The following is a 20,392-nucleotide window of genomic DNA, read 5'->3' on the forward strand; positions in this document are numbered from 1 at the left end:
GAGGCCAGTGTCAATATCCAGGCAGAGAAAGACAGACGTGCTGCAGCGGGTGCTGCTGAGGGGGGTATCTCACTCCCCTCCCAGACCCTGGGTGGCGATAAAGAAACCTGATCTCAAACCCACAAAGGATAAAGAGAGGGCTCTGTTCTGGCTCAGATCACTCATCGCATCCCTGCTGAAAATTCCCCTCCAAATAGATTCTCCTAAGTCAGGAAACCATCCAAAGGCACAGGTGAAAATAGAGCCTAGGAGAACTGATAACCAGTGCCCTCCACTACTCGACCCCACTTCTCTCCCACAGTGGGGACCAGAACCCAGGAGTCCTGACTTAGGGTTGGAAATAGAACTGCAATCCAGACTCCCACCTGCTATATTAGATCTCATCCTGATCTCGGATAGTTAGAGAGTGGTTTAAACCCAGAAGCCTGAGGTCTAATATCCCTGCCACAAAATTGTATTATCATTGTTATGATAACTCAAGATGTTCTTGTTCTCCATATAAACTTCCTAATTTTTGGCCTCAATGATTTCCTGTGACGATGAGTTCCACAGTCTAATTAAAACACTGTGTTAAAAAGTGAACCAAGCTTACCATGTGATCCAGACTGCCCTGCCCTCATCATTAATAACCATTCCCCCAAGCTGTGTGTTAACTGCAAACTTAACAAGCTCTTATTTTATATATTCTTCCAGTTATTAACTATCCTGTTTTCCCTGGGAGACTATGGCTGAATGGAGAAATGGCAGCATTGTATCATCACAGATAGCCATGCAAGTGAAACCCAGCTCATAGGGATATAAAGGAATTTTTATTCAAAACCCACTATTATGACAGCCCTTATATTTAACTCAAATGCCGACTAACACCTCAGAGAAAAGCTTTCTTAGTTAAAGATTCATATGTCCCTGTCCCACAATAAAAGCTGAGAGTGCTTCAGCTGCAGTTCTGTTGACCTTAACCAAATCTCCGGCAAAGACATAGTGCGCATGATGTCTGAAATCTTCTCCCACTGCAAACATGGGAAAAACTCATTGACTTCCCTGGAGCCCAGATTCACCCAATATTTTGTAAGTATGTTTAGCATTTCCTGAGCCAGATGCAAAGGTTGTGACATATTATGTGATTTTACTGGGCCACACTCTGACCAGATGAGACACCCTTCCATTACATATCTGTTTTCCAGTTTACCCTAGGATAAATCTGGAGTCACTGAGGTTGGAACTTAATTCTGATCTGGTATCCCAGTGTAAATCCAGAGTGACCGCACTGAAGTTAATGGAGTCAGGGCTGGATTCTGATCTCTGTGGCCAAATTGTAAACCCGGTGTAAGTGGGATCAGAATCAGACCCACTAACACATCACATTCTCCTCTGCACTGGGCCCAGCTCAGGTCTAAAAATCCTTCGTCTAGGCCTCATTGCCAGCCCTTTTCTCAGTGAAGTCCTTTAGTTTCCAGACAAGGGCACTTATTTCCTCTTGATCCAGAAAGTTCAACACCTCTTGGCCGTCTTTGTCCTGCCACATCTCTGCAATCGTTTCCAGAGGTTCCCAGGCAATTTCATAGTCAGAGTCATGCTGCACCTTTGACTTGACTATCTTGACCTCCTCGGCCAGCCGACCCAGGAAGTCGACATGTTTCCTCACACGCTTCTGATCGTCCTTCCTTGGTGATGCTGAATGTTCCTGATTGATCTCGTCAATTCTCTTCTTATTGGCCTCAATCTTCACCTCAATTTCTTCTTTCTCAATGGTGCATTTGCAGGTATTTTGTTTGTATTCCGAGACTTTGGTTTCATAGAGGGCGATAGCTCCTTGCAGCTCCTGGGCTGTTCTCTGAGCCATGGACAGAGAGGTCTGGAAAATGGCAGCCACAATCCCAGCTGAAACGAAAGAGCCATTCTTACAGGTTACATATAAGGCTGGTCAAAAAAGGTTTATTTTTGAGAGAAAATTGGGTTTTTACCTAAATTATTTTTTCTTAAAGACTCTGCTTTCCACAGAAAATCTCATCCTCTTATCAAAATATTTCAGCCAAAAACTGAAATATTTGGACCACAAATGGAAGTTGAGTTGCCTCATGGGAGTTGTAGTTTGCTCCTTGTATTTCCATTCATTTCTATGGGCCACACTTGGTGGTGCATCATGGGAAATGTGGTCTGACTAGTGAGCACAGTCTATAAAGGTGAATGAGAGCATAAGGCACCTGAACAACAACTCCCATGAAGCACTGCTGTGCTATTTCACAATTGAATTACTTCAGTTATCAGTGTTTGATTTTTTTATTGCTGAAAAATCAAAAATTTCTCTGGAAAATTTGGACAAAAACAACTGTTTTGCTATTTAGTTTGACATTTTCACAAGGAAAAACAAATTCCAACCTGCTCTAGCTGCGACTGACGGAGCTGTGTCTCTTAGCTCAGACAGCTCATGGCGTTTGATCCAGAGTCGTGAGTTCAATCTCCACAGTGAAAGTTGATGCCCTCTGTGTGTGTCCCCCCCACACACATCAGAGCATGGCTAGCCCCCCCCACCACCATTCCCCACACAAAACCCCTCCATCAACTTGCCTTCCTATGGACCTGGAGGGGTCCCCTCTAGCAGACTGAGAGGAGCTCAGTCTCTATGAATGAAGAGGGGGAGTGACAAATGCAGAGTTGCACCCAAAAGAGCTAAAAGGCCCCATGTCCTATTCCCTGCCCCCTGAGTCTGAGCTGACTTTCTAGCAGGCACATGAGAAAGCACCGATGACCTGCAGCACCCTGTGTAATGGAGCGGTCTTGGTCGATACCTACCCATGAGAGTGGAAAGAGGCATGAACAACAGGGCGATATTTCTTGCAATTTTATGCCACTTCTCCTCTTGTCTCACCTTCTTCTGCATCTCCTTGAGCTCCCCCAGGTGCTTCTCTGCTGTCCTCTGCATTTCTTGGGCACAGGCATTGGTTTTCTCACTGTATTTCAGCTGGATTTGTAATAGATCCTGGCTTAATTTTCTTTCATTCAATTCATTGTTCAGCTGTGATTTTTTGTCAATCAGGTCCACGGTCTGGTCATCGATGGCAAGCAGCTGTTTTTCCAGCTGCTCCACCACCTCTGTAATTTCCTCACATGCATGGTGGGCATCTTCCCTTATCTCCTTGTGAACATCTGGGGTTTTATTGGAAACACTCAGATTGTTGGCCAGAGACACCAGAGACTTCATCCCCCTGGCGATCATACTTTGTTGGTCACGGGTCAAAAGAGCCATGTTGAGCGAGCCGGAGACAGGGACATATGATCTGCATGAAAGAGAGAACGTTCAGTACCACAGACAAGAGACACTTATTTTCTCCCCCTTGGTTCGCAGACCACCAGACCCATGCATCATGCAGCAATGGCCGCCTCTCCACAGCTAAGTCTGAATTCCCACACAGAAAAGTATTGTGAAGGGAATTAGTTCCTTATCTTTGTTGTGTCCTTCCTGCACCTGGGTGTTTCAATGCCACAAATCAAGTGCTGGAAAACCAGGAAGTGCAGAGCCGCTGTGGGTGTTCAGCACTTCTGAAAACTAGCTCTCCAGCTAGTGTGAATCCGTGGAGCTCCACCAAAGTCAATGGGGTCTCAGTGACCCTGATGTAAATCCAGATGGGTCAATGGAGTCAGGGGTGGGATTCTGATCTCAGTGCTCTGGTCTAAATCTGGAGTGACTCCACTGTCACCAATGAAGTCAGGGCCAGATTCAGATCTGAGAGCTGCCGGAATAAATCCAGAGTCACCCCCGTGACTTCAGTGGATCTGCTCTGGGTTTACAATATTATAACTGAAATGAGAATGTGGCAATTGAATTCATCACCCTGAATCAGGCTTGTTCTGTCTAGCCAGCTGTTCTTGCTGCATTGCTGCCCCAGATCAGACCACCTATAGCCTGCTATGAACCCACCAGTCCTGTATCCTCCAACCCTTGACAGAACAAGGAGCAATGGTCTCAAGTTGCAGTGGGGGAGGTTTAGGTTGGCTATTAGGAAAAACTTTTTCACTAGGAGGGTGGTGAAGCACTGGAATGGGTTCCCTAGGGAGGTGGTGGAATCTCCTTCCTTAGAGGTTTTTAAGGTCAGGCTTGACAAAGCCCTGGGTGGGATGATTTAGCTGGGGATTGGTCCTGCTTTGAGCAGGGGGTTGGACTAGATACCTCCTGAGGTCCCTTCCAACCCTGAGAGTCTATGATTCGATGAACCCCCAATGCTGCCGTGGATCAGAGCAGTGGGTCCAGCTAGCCAGGTGTCTGCCCCCATCTCTGCTACCCTGGATTGGACCTATGGTCCATAGATTCTGGTCTCTTTCTGTCCCCAGCCTGCTCTGCACAGTGCCTCCATGCTCTTCCCTGAGCTCTCCACGTTCCCACCACAAAAGTGCATCGAAATATTGTTGTTTATTCATTTGCACTAGGTGGTGCCCAGTTAGAGACCAGGACCCCTTGTGGAAGGCACGGTACAAACACAGAACAAAAAGACAAGTCCCCACCGTAAAGACCTTCAGGTAACTCCCCCCCTCTTACCTTTCTGTTCACGTCGAACCTCGTCCCGTCGGTAACTGAACCCAGTGCCACGTCGTGGGGGTATTTATACAGGCTCTGTTGAGGAAGGGCACTGCCTGGTGGTGTGTTAGTGTGTCTGCATGAAATCCCAGCGTCCAATGAGCTTACAGGTAGGGAAACACCTTTGATCGCCTATCCAGCGCTTGGGTGCGAACCGTCCACGTCCCTGGGTGAATTCCAGCTGGGGTGGGTCCTTCCTGCCACCCTAAAATGCAGTTCCAGCAGGACACAGGCTTCTCCTTCACGGAACCCAGGAGTCCTGAGCCCTGAACCCTTCTATTGTGCTGCCTGCACTGATCTCTAGACGAGACTTCCCCATTTCTAGCTTGCCAGCCCCACCCCCACCACTGACAGTCCTTCCTCTTCCATATGGTTCCAGGGACTAACAGCTGCTGCTCCTATGCCCAGCAATTGGAGTTACATCCTGGGCGTGACTCCATATTTCCCCAGGCTGGCCATATGTCCCTCTTCGCCGGGCCTCTCCTACTCGGCTTGGCAAACACCACTGGTCCTGCTCTGGGGCTGTAACCCTTTCCTGAGCCAGCCGGCCGAGCTAGTGAAACTGGCCATGGTGTCAGGCCAGTGACATTGGCCCCTATTGCAAACTGCCCTTTCCTTCCACACCCTGCTGGGTAAGTGACCAGTATTCAGCACCCCCTTCTTCATGCTCTCCTCTCAGAGCTGGCAATAGAACTCATCCAGCGGACAAGTTAAAACTAGAAGTGATTTCACAAATGCAGCCCACACAGCACTGGATGTCTGGAGTTTACACGCCCAATGAGGACAGCCCTCATATGTACGTCACCATGACTCCGGATGTTCTGGGTTCCCTGAGATGGTGGATGAACAGGTCAAGTGTTCTCAGGAGTGTTCTGTTCAATCCGCCTTTGCCATTGGTGATGATAATGTAGAACACTTCCTACCCTGGACGGAAGCCCATTTTGTTCAGTGTATAATCTAGGGTCACAACTTTGCAAGAAAATGCACAACAATGTGTTGGAATGAAGGGCCACTTGTTTGGGTCTCAGAGCGTTTCTCTGACACGTACAAGGGAAGGTGGTAATGGACAATTCAACTGCTCTCATCACGTGAGCAAACAAGGTGGAGCTCACTCGCTCCAGTTATGTGCTAAAGAGGGCAAGTTATGGGATTGGCGCATTCTTCATGGGATCTGTCCAGTGGATCCTGCATTTAGCAGGGGAAACCCATGTGCTGGCAGATCATTTCAGCGGGGACAATTCTCAAATTCATGAGTGGTCTCTGAAGGATCGGGTAGTTCAAGGCAGCTATTCCCAGTGGGGTCAACCCCGTGTAAACCTGTTTGCAATGGAAATCAACAAAAAGTGTCTCCTTTTCTGTTCGAGAGCTGGGAGGGACCGTTAATGTAGACGCTCCTTCTACAATGAGGAAAAGACCTGCTGCAGGCTTGCCCCCTCGTTTCCATTGATTCAGTAAGTAGTAAAGAAGATTTGTCAGGACAAGGCTAAAATTATATCGATTGTTCCAACTTGGCCGAGACAGCCGTGGTACGCAGACCGGCTTCAGCTGTCCAATGGATGGGACACGCGTGTTCCTCTGTGTAGCTCGAAAGCGTGTCTCTTTCCCAACAGCAGTTGGTCCAGTAAAAGATATCACCTCCCACACTTTGTCTCTCCAGATATTTTGTCGCAGCAACAAAGCAGGGTTCTTCATCCAGATCTGCCGTGGCTTCATCAGATAGCTTGGGTCATCTGACTTTGAGCAGACTTGCAGTCATGTTCTTCCTTTGTGCAGAATGTTCTGCTAATTCTAAAAATCTAACTCTCCAAGGGCAGCTTCCATAGCCTGTATTTTGGAATATTTAATATATTTAAAGTCTGCAGGATTGTCTAATTCTTCTGTAAAAGTTCATCTGGCTGCTATTTCAGCTTGCCGTGTTTTGGTCAATGGCACAGCAGTTTGCACATGCTACTGTTCAAAGGTTTATGGAGGGTTATCCAACATGTATCCTCTAAGAGATCCGGTTTCATGCTTACCTAGATTTATGTGATCACCCTTTGGATCCACAGCGGATTGTTCTTTATCTTATTTATGTATTAGCTAAAGCAGTGCTCCTTACGGCGATTAGGTCAGCTGGAAGTGTTGGTGCATTGTGTGCACTGATGGCTGACCCGCTGTTTATGAAGGTTCACAGAGATAAGGTGGCTCTTGGACCTGATCCCATAACTTGATCTATGATCACTGCGATCCCTGTGATCTATTATCCCTGATCTACATAGCCAGACAATCCTGCTGCCAGGCAGTTTCTTGAGTCATCACGAATAGGTCGAAATATGAACGAGTAAATATGAACGAATAAAATAGTGTCTAAGTTCCATCAGGGCTGCCCAGAGGATTCCAGGGGCCCGGGGTCTTCGGCGGTGGGGGGCCCCGCTTTGGCGGTAAGTCGGCGGCAGGGGGGGGGTCCTTGCGTTCCGGGACCCGCTGCCAAAGTGCCCCAAAGACCCACAGCGGGGACCCCCCGCCGCCGAATTACGGCCGAAGCAGGACGCCGCCGAAGTGCAGCCCCCACCGCGGGTCCTCCGGGCCCTTAGGCGGTGGGTCCTGGAAAGGAAGGAGCACCCCCCGCCCCGCCGCCCAATTACCGCCGAAGACCCAGCTGCACTCCGGCGGAGGGTCCCGCTTCGGCGGTAATTCGGTGGTGGGGGGGTCCTTCTGTCCCGGAGCGGAAGGACCCCCCCGCCAGCGAAGACCGGGAGCGAAGAAGCTCCGGGGACCAGGGCCCCGCGACAGTTTTCCGGGGCCCCCGGAGCGAGTGAAGGACCCCGCTCCAGGGGCCCCAAAAAACTCTTGTGGGGGCCCATGCTGGGCCCGGGGCAAATTGCCCCACTTGCCCCCCCCTCTGGGCGGCCCTGAGTTCCATAGCAATCAGACAATTAAATTATTGGTTTTCTTTCTGAAACATCATGTTAATAAAGGGGAGTCTTTAGATGCTAGGCAGCTCTTGCTTGCTACTTAGATAGAACTAGAAGTTTTAGGAAGTCATCTAGACATTTTTTCTTATGCTTAAAATCATAGGGGTCATAATGTGCCCGGGCAGATTATTTCTAGGTGGGTTAAATGAAGCATAGTGCAGTGTTATGAGTTAGCCCTGCCGGTTGTGTGGTCTCATTTGACTAGAGCCATATAAGCAACATCTTTTGCTTCACTGAAACTTGCTATTAGGAAAATTTGCAAGGCTGCTACATGGACGTGAGAGCACACAGTGAGTAGCCATCACAAGCTGGATCTTGCTTCTGGGATGGATGCCAAATGTGACAGAGCAGGGTTACAGTCCTACTTGGATTAGGACTCCACTCCCCCCGTGAGTTTGTTCAGCACTGCAGGGTCAAACTACCCACAAGTGGGAATATGCAGAGCCACCTGAAGAAGCAAAAGTTACGTGCTTGCAACCCACGTCCTATGAGATGACTTTGCATATTCACACTTCCCACACACCTTCCCCTCTCTCTCAGCGTCCTATTACATGGTCAGCTGGTTGGGGGTGAAAGGCACTGAGGGGGTAGGGGATACAGCCCGGATTCCTGAATTCATAGTTGTATAAGTCCACAAGGGATCGTAATGTTCATCTTCTGTGACCTCCCGCATGGCACAGGCCAGAGAATCTCAGCCCGTGTTCAGATCCAACGACTTCCCAGTGAATTGGAGCAGAGCTCTTTTGAAACACCCAAGGTATCTAGGCGTAAAGACTCCAAGTGATGAAGAATCCATCACATCCCTAGGGAAATTGTTCCGACTCTTCATTACCCTGCAAATGTTCACCTTATTTCTAAGCTGAATTTGTCTAACTTCAGTCTCCAGCCATTGCATCTCGTTTAGCCTTCGTCCAATAAATTAAAGAGTCTCTGCTGCCAGAAATCTTCTCCCTGCATAGGTACTTATTGACCATCACCTATTAACCTTCTCCTCCATGAGCTAAAGAGATTAAACTCCTTTGGTCTCTCACTGTATGAGTGGTTTTTCAGACCTTTTCTGGCTCTTTTCTGAACTCTTTCCAATTAATAAAATGTCCCTTTTGAAAGGCAGACACCAGAATAGGACCCGTATCCAGTAACGGCCGCACTAATGTCGTATACAGAGGTAGCACCACGTCCCTACTCCGGTATTCCCCAGCTTATACATTAGTGCTCTTAGCCACAGCACGGCATTGGGAATTCATGCTCGGTTGGCTTCTATGGCCCCAAAGTCCTTGAGAATGTCACTGCTTTCCAGGCTACAGCCCCCCATCTTACTGGATTCCCCTGATCTAACCCGCTGGACCCCTCTTTCCCCAGCGCTGGGAACAGACTCAGGTGTCCTGACTCCCACTTTCACTCACTGTAACCAGTTAATCTTGTCCAGCGCTTTCTCCAAGGACCAAACGGCTTGGCAATCATTAACCAGTGGATTGATCAATCTTGATTCCTGGGAAAAAATTAACACACCCCTGGAAGTGCCCGGTTCACATATGTCAGAGCTTTGTAAATATGGGGTGAGTTCCTATGAACCTCAAACACTGCCGATTTCCACGGAAGAAGCAATAGACCTCCGTCCTCGGCCCTTAGAGAACGGGCTAAAAGGGGAATGGGCGCGGCTGGCCCTGTCTCCTCCTGCCATGTCCCACACTGCACCCCAATACAGCCCCGCTTGGATCGACAGCTTCAATGTTCAGTTCCCCACCTGCTCCTCCAGCAGCCCGAGTCTCTGGATGATTTGCTCTGGTCAGCGGGAGGGTGAAGGGGAGACGGCTGCTGATAATGAGGGTGGGCTGGCATATGGGACAGTGACTCCACTACAGTCACTGATCTCAGAGGCCCCTGTGTAAACTTGGCGAAAGTGAGATCAGAATGTGGCCAACTGACATGTCACGTTTCCCTCCGCACTGGGCCCGACTCAACTCTGAAAATCCTTGTTTTGGCCTTGTGGACGGCCCTAAACCGAACGGTACCAGTTCGCTTCCCAACAAGGCCCGGCCCTAAACCGAACGGTACCAGTTCGCTTCCCAACAAGGCCCGGCCCTAAACCGAACGGTACCAGTTCGCTTCCCAACAAGGCCCGGCCCTAAACCGAACGGTACCAGTTCGCTTCCCAACAAGGCCCGGCCCTAAACCGAACGGTACCAGTTCGCTTCCCAACAAGGCCCGGCCCTAAACCGAACGGTACCAGTCAGCTTCCCAACAAGGCCCGGCCCTAAACCGAACGGTATCAGTTCGCTTCCCAACAAGGCCCGGCCCTAAACCGAACGGGACCAGTTCGCTTCCCAACAAGGCCCGGTCCTAAACCGAACGGTACCAGTCAGCTTCCCAACAAGGCCCGGCCCTAAACCGAACGGTACCAGTCAGCTTCCCAACAAGGCCCGCCCTAAACCTAACGAGCGGTACCAGTTCGCTTCCCAACAAGGCCCGGCCCTAAACCGAACGGTACCAGTCAGCTTCCCAACAAGGCCCGGCCCTAAACCGAACGGTATCAGTCAGCTTCCCAACAAGGCCCGGCCCTAAACCGAACGGTACCAGTCAGCTTCCCAACAAGGCCCGGCCCTAAACCGAACGGTACCAGTCAGCTTCCCAACAAGGCCCGGCCCTAAACCGAACGGTACCAGTCAGCTTCCCAACAAGGCCCGGCCCTAAACCGAACGGTATCAGTCAGCTTCCCAACAAGGCCCGGCCCTAAACCGAACGGTATCAGTCAGCTTCCCAACAAGGCCCGGCCCTAAACCGAACGGTACCAGTCAGCTTCCCAACAAGGCCCGGCCCTAAACCGAACGGTATCAGTCAGCTTCCCAACAAGGCCCGGCCCTAAACCGAACGGTATCAGTCAGCTTCCCAACAAGGCCCGGCCCTAAACCGAACGGTACCAGTTCGCTTCCCAACAAGGCCCGGCCCTAAACCGAACGGTACCAGTTAGCTTCCCAACAAGGCCTGTCCCTAAACCGAACAGTATCAGTTCGCTTCCCAACAAGGCCCGGCCCTAAACCGAACGGTACCAGTTAGCTTCCCAACAAGGCCCGGCCCTAAACCGAACGGTACCAGTTAGCTTCCCAACAAGGCCCGGCCCTAAACCAAACGGTACCAGTCAGCTTCCCAACAAGGCCCGGCCCTAAACCAAACGGTACCAGTCAGCTTCCCAACAAGGCCCGGCCCTAAACCAAACGGTACCAGTCAGCTTCCCAACAAGGCCCGGCCCTAAACCGAACGATATCAGTTAGCTTCCCAACATGGCCCCTTGTTTCCTCTCCAACCAAGAACTGCCACAACTCCTGGCCCCAATTTTCCAGTCACAACTTCACAATTATTTCCAAAAGGACCCAGGAAGTCCCATAGGCAGAGTCTTCACCGTCACCTTCCTGACCTACAGGGCCAAGAGGCAGACATGGTTCCTCTGCTTCTTCTGCTTTTCCTTCATCTTTGCCAGCCATGCTGAAAGCTCAGCTGGTTTCTCGTCAGTCTCTTTAATTCTCCCTCCATTGGCCTTGATCGCCTCCTTGATTTCTTCCTCCTGCTTGGTGCACGTGCAAATTTCCATTTGCATATGTTGGTTTCATAGAGTCCGGTGGATTCTTGCAGCTCCTGGGCTACTCTCTGAGCAGCGTACGGGGAGGTCTTAGAAATGGCGGCCAAGATACCCGCGGAAAGGACAGAGCCAGGTCACATTTAGGGCTTGTCAAAAAATGTCCAGTGAGAGAAAATTGGGTTTTACTGCACTCCTCTCCTCAGCTCTAGGATAGACATAGTGAAGGACATAAATCCACACCGGGTAGAGGTCAAGCATAGGAGTTTATTACACACAGCGCTGGTGGAGTGTCACCTGGCTTATTAGGCTCAAAGACACTGTCAATCAATTGATTACAATAGAATATATAGATTTTCCGTGGGTGGGGGAAAGTGACGGGGTGGGCAGTTCCACACCCCCGGATAGGTTTTGCAGCAAGACAAGATAGCACATTAGCCAGTGGTTAACAGGTTACATAATGTCTCTGCCGATGGTATCCAGTTAGCAAATTAACATTTAATTAATACTTTGATAAAATGTTATTAGTATAAAATATCTATGTTGAATTCTGATTTGGGGTCCATAGGAATGGAGCAACTCCTCTGATTGTCCACCAGGTACATTCCTTGGGGTTAAAGCAAAGAAACAGTGAAAGTATATGGCAATAAAGATTGTCCCCTTCATGTCTTAAGGCAGGCACTGGTCCCTGGGAAGGGAGGTGGAAGGAGGCCATATCTTATACTGACATGTGCCAACTTTTCATATACTCAAGGTTGGATCTGTGGGAAGAACCTTCCCTTCAGAAGAGACTGACACAATAGGAACAGGGATCCTTTGTTCAATTTGAAACATTGGATGAAACATAATTATTCAGTTATTGCTTCAACATCTGGCATTTCTACTGACCACGCATGTCTTAGCAAAGGCAGTTATCTTGTTTACCCGGCTTTCCCTTAGCTAATCACTATTTGCTGGGCCTCTGGTCTGTTGACCAAACTCTGGACTTTGGGTCTAAAAAAAGAGCTGGCACAATCCATATACCAGGTTGGTATATAATGCACATGGATTTTAACCCTTCAGGAAGGAAAACTCAAGTGCACAACTACAAAACGGGGAATACTGCGGTGACTGTGTCCAGGACTGATGTCAGGCTAAACAGTCTATAGCAGGGGGCGGCCGATCGCGGCTCCCAGCACATCCCTCGGGCTGCGGCACTTCCCGCCTCCCCCATTGGCCTGGAAGGGTGAACCGCGGCCAGTGGGAGCCGTGATCGGCCGAACCTGCCAACGCGGCAGATAAACAAACTGGCCCGGCCTGCCAGGGTGCTGACTGACCCCTGGCCTCTAGTTACCTAAGTCATCTCATTTCTCATTTTAAAATACTGGCACAATGGTCGTGTTTTGCCCAGTCCCCTGGGACTTTCCCGGTGTTTAAAAAACTCTGAATACCAACATTAATGGCTCAATGAGCTCCTCAGCCAATTCTTTTACATCACTCGGGTACAAGCTTTCCAGGTCCTGCAGATCTGAAAGTGTTTAGCTGTAGCAGCTGCTGTTTAAGTCCTCCCTGGTTACTCCTGGAATAGAAAGTATTTCATTCGTACTGCACGGCGTGGATGCACTAAGCTTTCACTGGGCTTTGACTCGGGAGATCTGGCCTCAATTCCCAGCTCCACCGCAGACTCCCGGTATGACCTTGGACAAGGTCACTGTGTGCCTCAGTTTCCCCATCTGTAACAGGAGAGTGAAGGTGAGGATCCCTTCATGGACAGCTGTCAGGTGCTGGGATATAATGACAGGCACCAAAGGGAAGTTAGTGAATAATGCTTGTGAAAAGAGGGAGAAATTTATTTTGAGGGAGGAGGTATTTGTGGCAGCTTGGCCCTGATTCACCACGGTGCTAGGGAGGCAGCGTGGCCAACTGGCTAGAACAGGCTCATTTTAGGTGAGCTCAGCTGGAGCAGAGCTAGTGCGTGTACAAATTACAGCGCTGAGCTGTAGTATAGACATGAGGCGAAGGGATCAGCGTTCACGTCACACTCCACGACGGTAACCAGACCAGGCCAACAAATGATCCGATCAGCAAAGCGAATTCAGTGCTGAATCTGGTCACGTGCTGCCCAAGGCACGTTGCACATATGCTAATGTGTGTAGACATGCCTCAGACTGCTTGGCACCGTCCTGGCGGTGGAAAGGGGCCTCAGAATTGGAGCTGGGAGGAATTTTTTTAACACATTTTGGGGGGTGGGCAAAAATTGGTATTTTTGGAACATGGAAATGTACGTGATTTTCTCTAAATTTTCCCTTTTCAAAGAAATCCAAAACCGAACAAAATCATTTGGTTTTGCTCCCCCCAAATACATCAGTCTGAGGCAGACATCCAGCATGGGACATTTTACCCCAAAGGGCTAACATTTGGCAAAGGCCTACGCACCTGAAAACAGGGATTTACAGTGAGACCTGCCTGGCAACCTCAGCTATAGGCATCACTTGCAAACTTGTCTATGATACCCTAGGTACCTTTCCCCATCATTGGCGCCCTGGCTGCCCCCGTGCGGTCACTGCACAGTACAGCAGTCCCTGCTTCCCGTCCCATATCCCCCGTCGCCCCGTGCGGTCACTGCCAGTACAGCTGTCCCTGCTTCCCATCCCATATCCCCCGTGCCGTCACTGCCAGTACAGCTGTCCCTGCTTTCTGTCCCATATTCCTTCCTTTCCCCCCCCCCGCCCCCCCGGTCATTATATAGAATAGCAGCCCCTGTCACCTACGTCCCCTCTGTGGTCATTATACAGACCAGCGCCTTCACCTGGTTAAAAATGATCTGATCCAGGGTGGGGAAGGGTTCGGAGCCTGGGGCATGACCCCCACCTTGGAGATGAGGTTTAAGAAAGGAACAAACAGAGGCTAATGGCTTCTCTGTGCTGCGGCAAAACTTTTTAAGCTCCCTGTACTGAGGCACGACCTACCCTGCCCTCCACTCCAACCCTGAGCCAGCTCCCCAGAAAACACCCCCACCCCAGCTGCTAATGTTTACAACCCTTCAGCTCCTTAGGCACCTGATAGCACGTAACCCCCGACTTTCACTCCCCCTGCATCAAACCGTCCCATCAAACCGTCCGCTCACAATCTCCTCCCACCTACCCACTGGCAAGAGAACTGCTGTCCCGGGCTGGCCGGCCCTTTAAGGGGAGCTGGGCTCATCCCCACATCCCAGCCCCAGCTGATCCTCATCAGCCAGCCCAGGGCCCAGCTGGGAGTGGGCCTGAAAGCCCAGAGCCTAGCAGGGCCAGCGGCTGCTGGGATTACACCAGGCCAGGGGACCTCGCCTGGGGAGAACAAGGGTGTGGTGGAACCGAAGCTGGTTCACAAGGAGCTGGGTGTCCAGGCAGCTGGCCCCACAAGGGAGCTGCTGCTGCTGGGGGAACTGAGGCACAGTGGGGGCTGTACAGTCCTTTGTGTTCAGTTTGGACTTCAGCTGCCCTGGGCAAGAGTTTCTGGCCGGAGGAGCTGCCTCACCAGCACCAAGGAGCAGTGTGAGCCAGAGCGGGGTGAGTGATGCTCTGGGGCAGTGTGTGATAATGGCATTGAATGGGGGGTGGGGGTGCTCTGGGGCAGTGCATTATAATGGCATTGAACATGGCCAGGAGGGTGCTCTGGGCTGGCCGGAGTCTCCCATCCTGGATAATGAAGTTTTTTCCAATGTAATTAAGGCCCAGCTCCTCCAGGGTTTTTAGATGCCCCTGGGGAGTTGGGCACCCACGTCCCCATGAGGGGCTGGGTCTAAGAGCTGGGGTTTGGTACAGCCTGGCTGGGACCAGGGGGAAGCTAAACCATGGTCAGCCCCACCCCGGCTCTCGCATCCTCCACGCAGCAGCTGGTGGCCACCTGGCTGAGCTGGGCCAACCAGGCTGGTGTGAGTCCGAGTCTAGATGGGGAGGGCGCCCCCCACTCGCCGCATGTCGCTGCCCATGCCCAGGGGCTGTATCAAGACAAAACTATAGAAACCTCCCTGGGCGAGATCAAAATGAGTCCGTGTCAGCTGATGTTCACCACCAACGAGGAGCCCAGGAGGGGAGAGACTTGGGGTGGGGGTGGAGAGGGCCCAAGGAGGGGACACACATGGGGGTTCTGGTGCTCTGGGTCATTTCCCACTCTCAGATTTGCCCTGCCCCCGGCTGATGGGGGCAGGGCACTTTGCCAGGGGGATGGTCTTTCTGCTCTCCAGGCCCTGGTGGCTGCTCTGCCCCAACCCAATCCCCTGTGGGGAGATTCTGTGTCTCCCCCCACGGTGCTCCCAGCCAGTGCCCCTCATCAGATCGCAAAGTGCTTTACTAGGCAGGTCAGCGGCGTTATCCCCATTTCACAGAGGGCCCTACCGGTCCCCCATACGCGAGGGGTTTGAGAGGAATGTGGCTCTAATCGAGACGTGTGGAGGGGGCTGTTCAAGTCCAAGTGTGGAGGGGTGAGGGTGAATCTGGCTGTACTGGGATCCCCTGTGGGGGATGGGAGCATGGGGGGGGGGGGGGAAAGAAGAGATAATCACACCTCTCCTAGCACTGAATTCCCAGCTCAACACTGCACACCACGGGTGCCCCCCAGTGGCCAGTGCTTGTATTGCAATTTCCCCTCTTCAGGCTGTTTAAGGCCTGCAGCAAGGGCAGTGGCTGGTGGTTAGTATCCACCCCCGGCTCCATTATCTTGGCTGGGCTGTGTACAGAGCGAGGGCACCACCCACTGGTCAGGGCTTTTATTGCACCTCCTTCTCCCCCCCATTCGTTCCCGTCTTCCTGGCTGGCTCTGGCTGCTGGTGGCAGAATCCGTTGGGTCTCCCTCGGCTCGTGCCAGCCGGGTCCCGAGAGCCTAGGCGAGAAGGAAGGTGTGTTAGGAGCAGGGGGTGGGGAGAGCCCTGCAGACACAGGCTTTGCCCTGGTGGAGGGGGGCTGGATGTAACAGCGTTATGGGGGTGCCCCGGATGAGCCCCCCAGGCAGTGACTCGGCTTTGCTGTGGGGGGTGGGAAGGACGGGATCCTCGGTTGTGTGGGCAGGGGTGCCCCATGGGTTAGTGAGCAGCACACCCCGGTTCAAGGGGGTGTGATTCCACTCCCCTGAGCCAGCCAGTCCCCTGCCTTGGGGTCAGAGCCAATGCCCCCTAGAGGGGAAAGGGCCTGTGCCCCATTTCCCCACCCTCCTGAGCCGGCCAGTCCCCTGCCTTGGGGTCAGGGCCAATGCCCCCTAGAGGGGAAAGGGCCTGTGCCCCATTTCCCCACCCTCCTGAGCCGGCCAGTCCCCTGCCTTGGGGTCAGGGCCAATGCCCCTAGAGGAAAGGGCCTGTGCCCCATTTCCCCACCCTCCTGAGCCGGCCAGTCCCTGCCTTGGGGTCAGGGCCAATGCCCCTAGAGGAAAGGGCCTGTGCCCCATTTCCCCACCCTCCTGAGCCGGCCAGTCCCCTGCCTTGGGGTCAGGGCCAATGCCCCCTAGAGGGGAAAGGGCCTGTGCCCCATTTCCCCACCCTCCTGAGCCGGCCAGTCCCCTGCCTTGGGGTCAGGGCCAATGCCCCCTAGAGGGGAAAGGGCCTGTGCCCCATTTCCCCACCCTCCTGAGCCGGCCAGTCCCCTGCCTTGGGGTCAGAGCCAATGCCCCCTAGAGGGGAAAGGGCCTGTGCCCCATTTCCCCACCCTCCTGAGCCGGCCAGTCCCCTGCCTTGGGGTCAGAGCCAATGCCCCTAGAGGAAAGGGCCTGTGCCCCATGTCCCCACCCTCCTGAGCCGGCCAGTCCCCTGCCTTGGGGTCAGGGCCAATGCCCCCTAGAGGGGAAAGGGCCTGTGCCCCATTTCCCCACCCTTCTGAGCCGGCCAGTCCCCAGTACTGAATGTGTTGTTGGAATAAAGACACCTGAGCAGCTCCGATTCCGGCTACCCCGTCGGTAACTCTCCATTCCGGTTAATCTGCCTCCGGTTCTTACGCACCCGAACACGGGGGGTCCAGGCACGCCTTTGTGGGAGGGCACCGTGTGCTAAGGCGGGAGCATCCCCTGCCCCACACCCCTCTGCCCCACTGCGGAGCAGCATGCAGTTCAAGGTCACAACGTCTCAGCTATTCACTGCCTTGGGGTTTGTTGTTTTTAAACTTACCAGACAAAACTGTTCGCTGCTGTGAACCGGTGACAACTGCTGCTCTCACATTCCTACCGCCCTGTCTGCTTCCTGGGAGTTCAGCATCCACGCAGCAGGGTTTGCGGCAACGTCCTCTCCAGTGCGTCCCACCCCAGAGGTGGCTGCATTTCAGCAGCAGGGTGAGTGATCCCTGCCCCCCCACCTTGCAAGGCAGGCTGGGACCTTGCAGATTTGGAGCTAGGAATTGGTGTCCCTGGAAAGCCACATCTCGTTGTCATGGGGACTCCATGCCGAGGGCACCCTGCAGGGACATCAGCCATCCTGCTGCAGCAGAGGGGAGACGTGTGGCACAAAAGGGTACAAATAAGGCAAGCCCCCCCCGTGAGAGAGCCAGCCCTTGCAGGGGGACGTGTAGGAAGGGAAGATACAGGAGCAGCCCAGGGAGCAGCTGGCCCGTTATTCGTTCCTTTCAGTGCTTTGCCTCCGGTTCTTACGTGCCCGCACAGTGCAGGGGACGGGCACGCCTTTGGGGGAGGCTACTGCAGGGAGTCCTGCCCCCTCCCCCCGGGCATGGAGACCGAGAGGGGACCCAGGCGTCCGGGAGGGCAGTGCAGGGCGCGCACCCCTATGGGATCAGAGAGAAGAGAGGGAATGGGATGCAGGGAGGACAGGGAAGGGGGACCCAGGTGTCCGGGCTGGCAGCACAGGGTGCCCCTGTTCAGGCTCCTGTGGTTTCATTGGCTGAGGTTACTCAACCAGGCACCACAAAACCGACCCCAGCGCTTCGGGGGTGGGGGGGGGGAGGGGGGAAGGAATGAGCACCCCCTTAATCTCACGCCCTAAGGACTACAACTCCCAGCATGCCACGGGAAAGCCAGGGATTAACCCTTTCTCACCTTGGTGAGAAACAGGCAGCCCGCAATTCCCAGCCACAGTAAGAACATTCAAGGACACTGGGTTAAAACAGAACCCAGGAGTCCTGGCTCACCCCTGCCCTTAGGCTGACCCCCCTCCCAGAGCCAGGGTGGTAACCCAGGCGTCCTGGCTCCCAGCCCCGCCCCCCCTGCTCTAACCACTAGCCCCCCCCCCCCGGGGTCTCTAGCTCTGTCCAGCCGGGCCTCTCAGGGCTGATCTAGGTCCATGGTGACGGCAGGTGTCTCGGGCAGCCCCCTCGGCTCGGTCACCTGGAGATCGCTGGGTCCCGGGACGAGCCGCTCCGGAGCGGGGCTCCTGGGGCAACACAGGGAAACAGCCGAGCAGCTGGGCCCTAGGGCGGGGCGGGCGTGAGAACCGGGATTTAGCGACGGGCAGTTCCAGAGAGGAGCTGGGGGGGGGGGTCACCGGGACCCGCAGCCGCCGGCCGCGGGGGGTCTCGTCGTTCTGTGCAGCGCCGAGCACAGCCGCGGGCTGGCCCCCACCTCCCCGGTGCAAACCGCTCACCCCGCTGCTCTCGCTCAGGCCGGCCGCTCCCGCACCAGTCCCCAGGCTCCCCGCTGCCGGGCCGGGCCCTCCCGAGCCGGGGCCCCCTGCCCTGGGGCACGATGCCAGCGGATCCTCCCGGCCCCCCGGGTGCCCCCTGAGCCGGCTCCAGGGCCGTCCGCGCCGCAAAGCATGCCGGGAGGGCGCGAGTGCCAACAGCAGGCAGGGCCCCCTCCTCCCATTGGCTGGCTTCCCGGCCTCCTGCTGGGCCGGCAGCCGGGGGCGGGCTGGGATTGGGGGACGCGGGGTGGGAGGGCTCCGCCCCGCGCTGGGGCCGGATGGAGCTGGGCTGGTCAGTGAACGGGAGGCGGGGAAGCGCCCCCCCCCCTCCCCCCGAGAGACCCGCCCGCTGGGGACAGCCGGGGGGGGGCTGGCAGGACCGGCAGAGGGCGGGTGGGGGGGCTGGATGCAGGGAGGGAAGGGGGTGGGGGCTGGGCAGGCAGAGGGGGTGGGGGCTGGATGCATGGAGGAAGGAGGTGGGGGCTGGGCAGGCAGAGGGTGGGGGCTGGATGCAGGGAGGGAAGGGGTGGGGGCTGGGCAGGCAGAGGGTGGGGGCTGGATGCAGGGAGGGAAGGGGTGGGGGCTGGCAGGGCAGGCAGAGGAAGGGTGGGAGGGCTGGACAGAGGGAGGGAAGGAGGTGGGGGGCTGGGCAGGCAGAGGGAGGGGGGGCAGGACAGGCAGAGGGAGGGGTGGGGGCTGGATGCAGGGAGGGAAGGGGGTGGGGGGGCTGGGCAGACAGAGGTGGGGATGACTTTGTACTCAGAGCCGCCCCCCCTTCCGATCCTCTGCTGCCATCTCGTGGCCCTTCACTCAGTCCACCCACCGCCCGGCTCCCCTCTGCCCCTCTCTGAGCCCCACACGCGCCCTGGGGACTCCCGGCTGCTGCCATGTCCCTCCGTGTAGCAGGTCCCCGAGGACCCAGTCCCAACCCGGGGGCCCTTGTGTGCTCGCTCCCGTCACCCTCTGCAGAGCCTGGCATAGAGCAGCCCCCTTTCCAGCTCCCATCAGCCCCCCCACTCACCCCTGAGCCGTGGGGCACGTCGCTAGCGAGCCGCAGCGCCTTGCGGTTCCCAGGCGCTGCGCCGTTCCAGCGCCACATCCCCCGCAGTCTGCAGGGACCAGCTCCCGGGTAGCCCCTGACTGCTGGAGGCTGGGGCCTGGCCTGGCAGCTCGCTGGCTCTTTGTTCTTTTTGTACAGCACCTGACACAGCGGGGTCCTGCTCTGCGATGGGGCCTGGGGCTCTCGTGGGTCACACACACTGTGCTCTCACTCCTCCAGGTGACCTGACTTCAGGTCTGTCTGCCCCTTCCCCAGGGCACAAGGGGTCGCTCCTGCACATTCTTGGCACTGAGGCAGGAAGGGGAGGGATTTTGCAGCCACACTTAGATCTGTATATTGCGGGGGGGGGAGTGTCACTGGGGTACATTTAGTTTATTAACAGGGATGGGGGCATTACCTGAATTCAGCCCCCCCCCCCCATACACAGAGGCCAGGACGGGTGAGACTGGAGGGATTTTTGATAGGAGGCAAAAATGAGTATGAATGTATCAGGGGGGACACAGGCAGGATGGACCCAGGGGACTGATCCGGGCGGGGAGGGGGGATGCCGGGCCGGATGGACCCAGGGGTCTGACCCCGGCAGGGGGGTAGGGGGGATACAGGCCGGATGGACCCAGGGGTCTGACCCCGGCAGGGGGGTAGGGGGGATACAGGCCGGAGG

At 54.6% G+C, this 20,392-nt stretch overlaps 2 protein-coding genes and 1 long non-coding RNA gene across 8 annotated transcripts in view; 1 reads left to right on the forward strand and 2 right to left on the reverse strand.

Moving 5' to 3' along the window:
- Nucleotides 1-840: 840 nt before the first annotated feature.
- LOC120392383 lies at nucleotides 841-6,702 on the reverse strand. Its single transcript, XM_039517098.1, has 3 exons — nucleotides 4,535-6,702; nucleotides 2,794-3,278; nucleotides 841-1,881 (listed from the first exon to the last, which is right to left on the reverse strand). Exons 2-3 carry the CDS (start codon nucleotides 3,245-3,247, stop codon nucleotides 1,409-1,411), a joined length of 927 nt encoding a protein of 308 aa, XP_039373032.1. The 5' UTR covers nucleotides 3,248-3,278; nucleotides 4,535-6,702; the 3' UTR covers nucleotides 841-1,408.
- Nucleotides 6,703-11,451: 4,749 nt separating this feature from the next.
- LOC120392508 lies at nucleotides 11,452-18,810 on the reverse strand. 5 transcript variants are annotated; one of them, XR_005591706.1, is made up of 4 exons: nucleotides 18,633-18,810; nucleotides 17,211-17,513; nucleotides 15,626-15,940; nucleotides 11,452-12,810 (listed from the first exon to the last, which is right to left on the reverse strand). It is a non-coding gene; the product is annotated as an uncharacterized LOC120392508 (long non-coding RNA). The 5 variants fall into 5 exon arrangements; XR_005591708.1 differs by having other exon boundaries at nucleotides 15,816-15,940; nucleotides 18,633-18,807; XR_005591707.1 differs by having other exon boundaries at nucleotides 15,837-15,940; nucleotides 18,633-18,806.
- Nucleotides 17,237-20,392, forward strand: part of DDR1 (discoidin domain receptor tyrosine kinase 1) — a 45,536-nt gene continuing 42,380 nt past the window's right edge. The window contains exon 1 of one of the 2 annotated variants that reach the window (XM_039517305.1): nucleotides 17,237-17,371. The gene's annotated coding sequence lies outside the window, so the exon portion shown is untranslated. The remainder of the gene's footprint in view (nucleotides 17,372-20,392) is intronic. The other variant, XM_039517306.1, reaches the window with a different exon arrangement.

Source organism: Mauremys reevesii, unplaced genomic scaffold (genome assembly GCF_016161935.1).
Source record: "Mauremys reevesii isolate NIE-2019 unplaced genomic scaffold, ASM1616193v1 Contig1, whole genome shotgun sequence".
Lineage (NCBI taxonomy): Eukaryota > Metazoa > Chordata > Testudines > Geoemydidae > Mauremys > Mauremys reevesii.

Bases quoted from the DNA above. Each gene is read 5' to 3' on its own strand.
- LOC120392383 (XM_039517098.1), bottom strand. From the start codon at position 3,247: ATGGCTCTTTTGACCCGTGACCAACAAAGTATGATCGCCAGGGGGATG. The intron at 1,882-2,793 runs GTAGGTATCGAC...CTTTCGTTTCAG, and splicing joins GCCTCTTTCCACTCTCATGG to CTGGGATTGTGGCTGCCATT.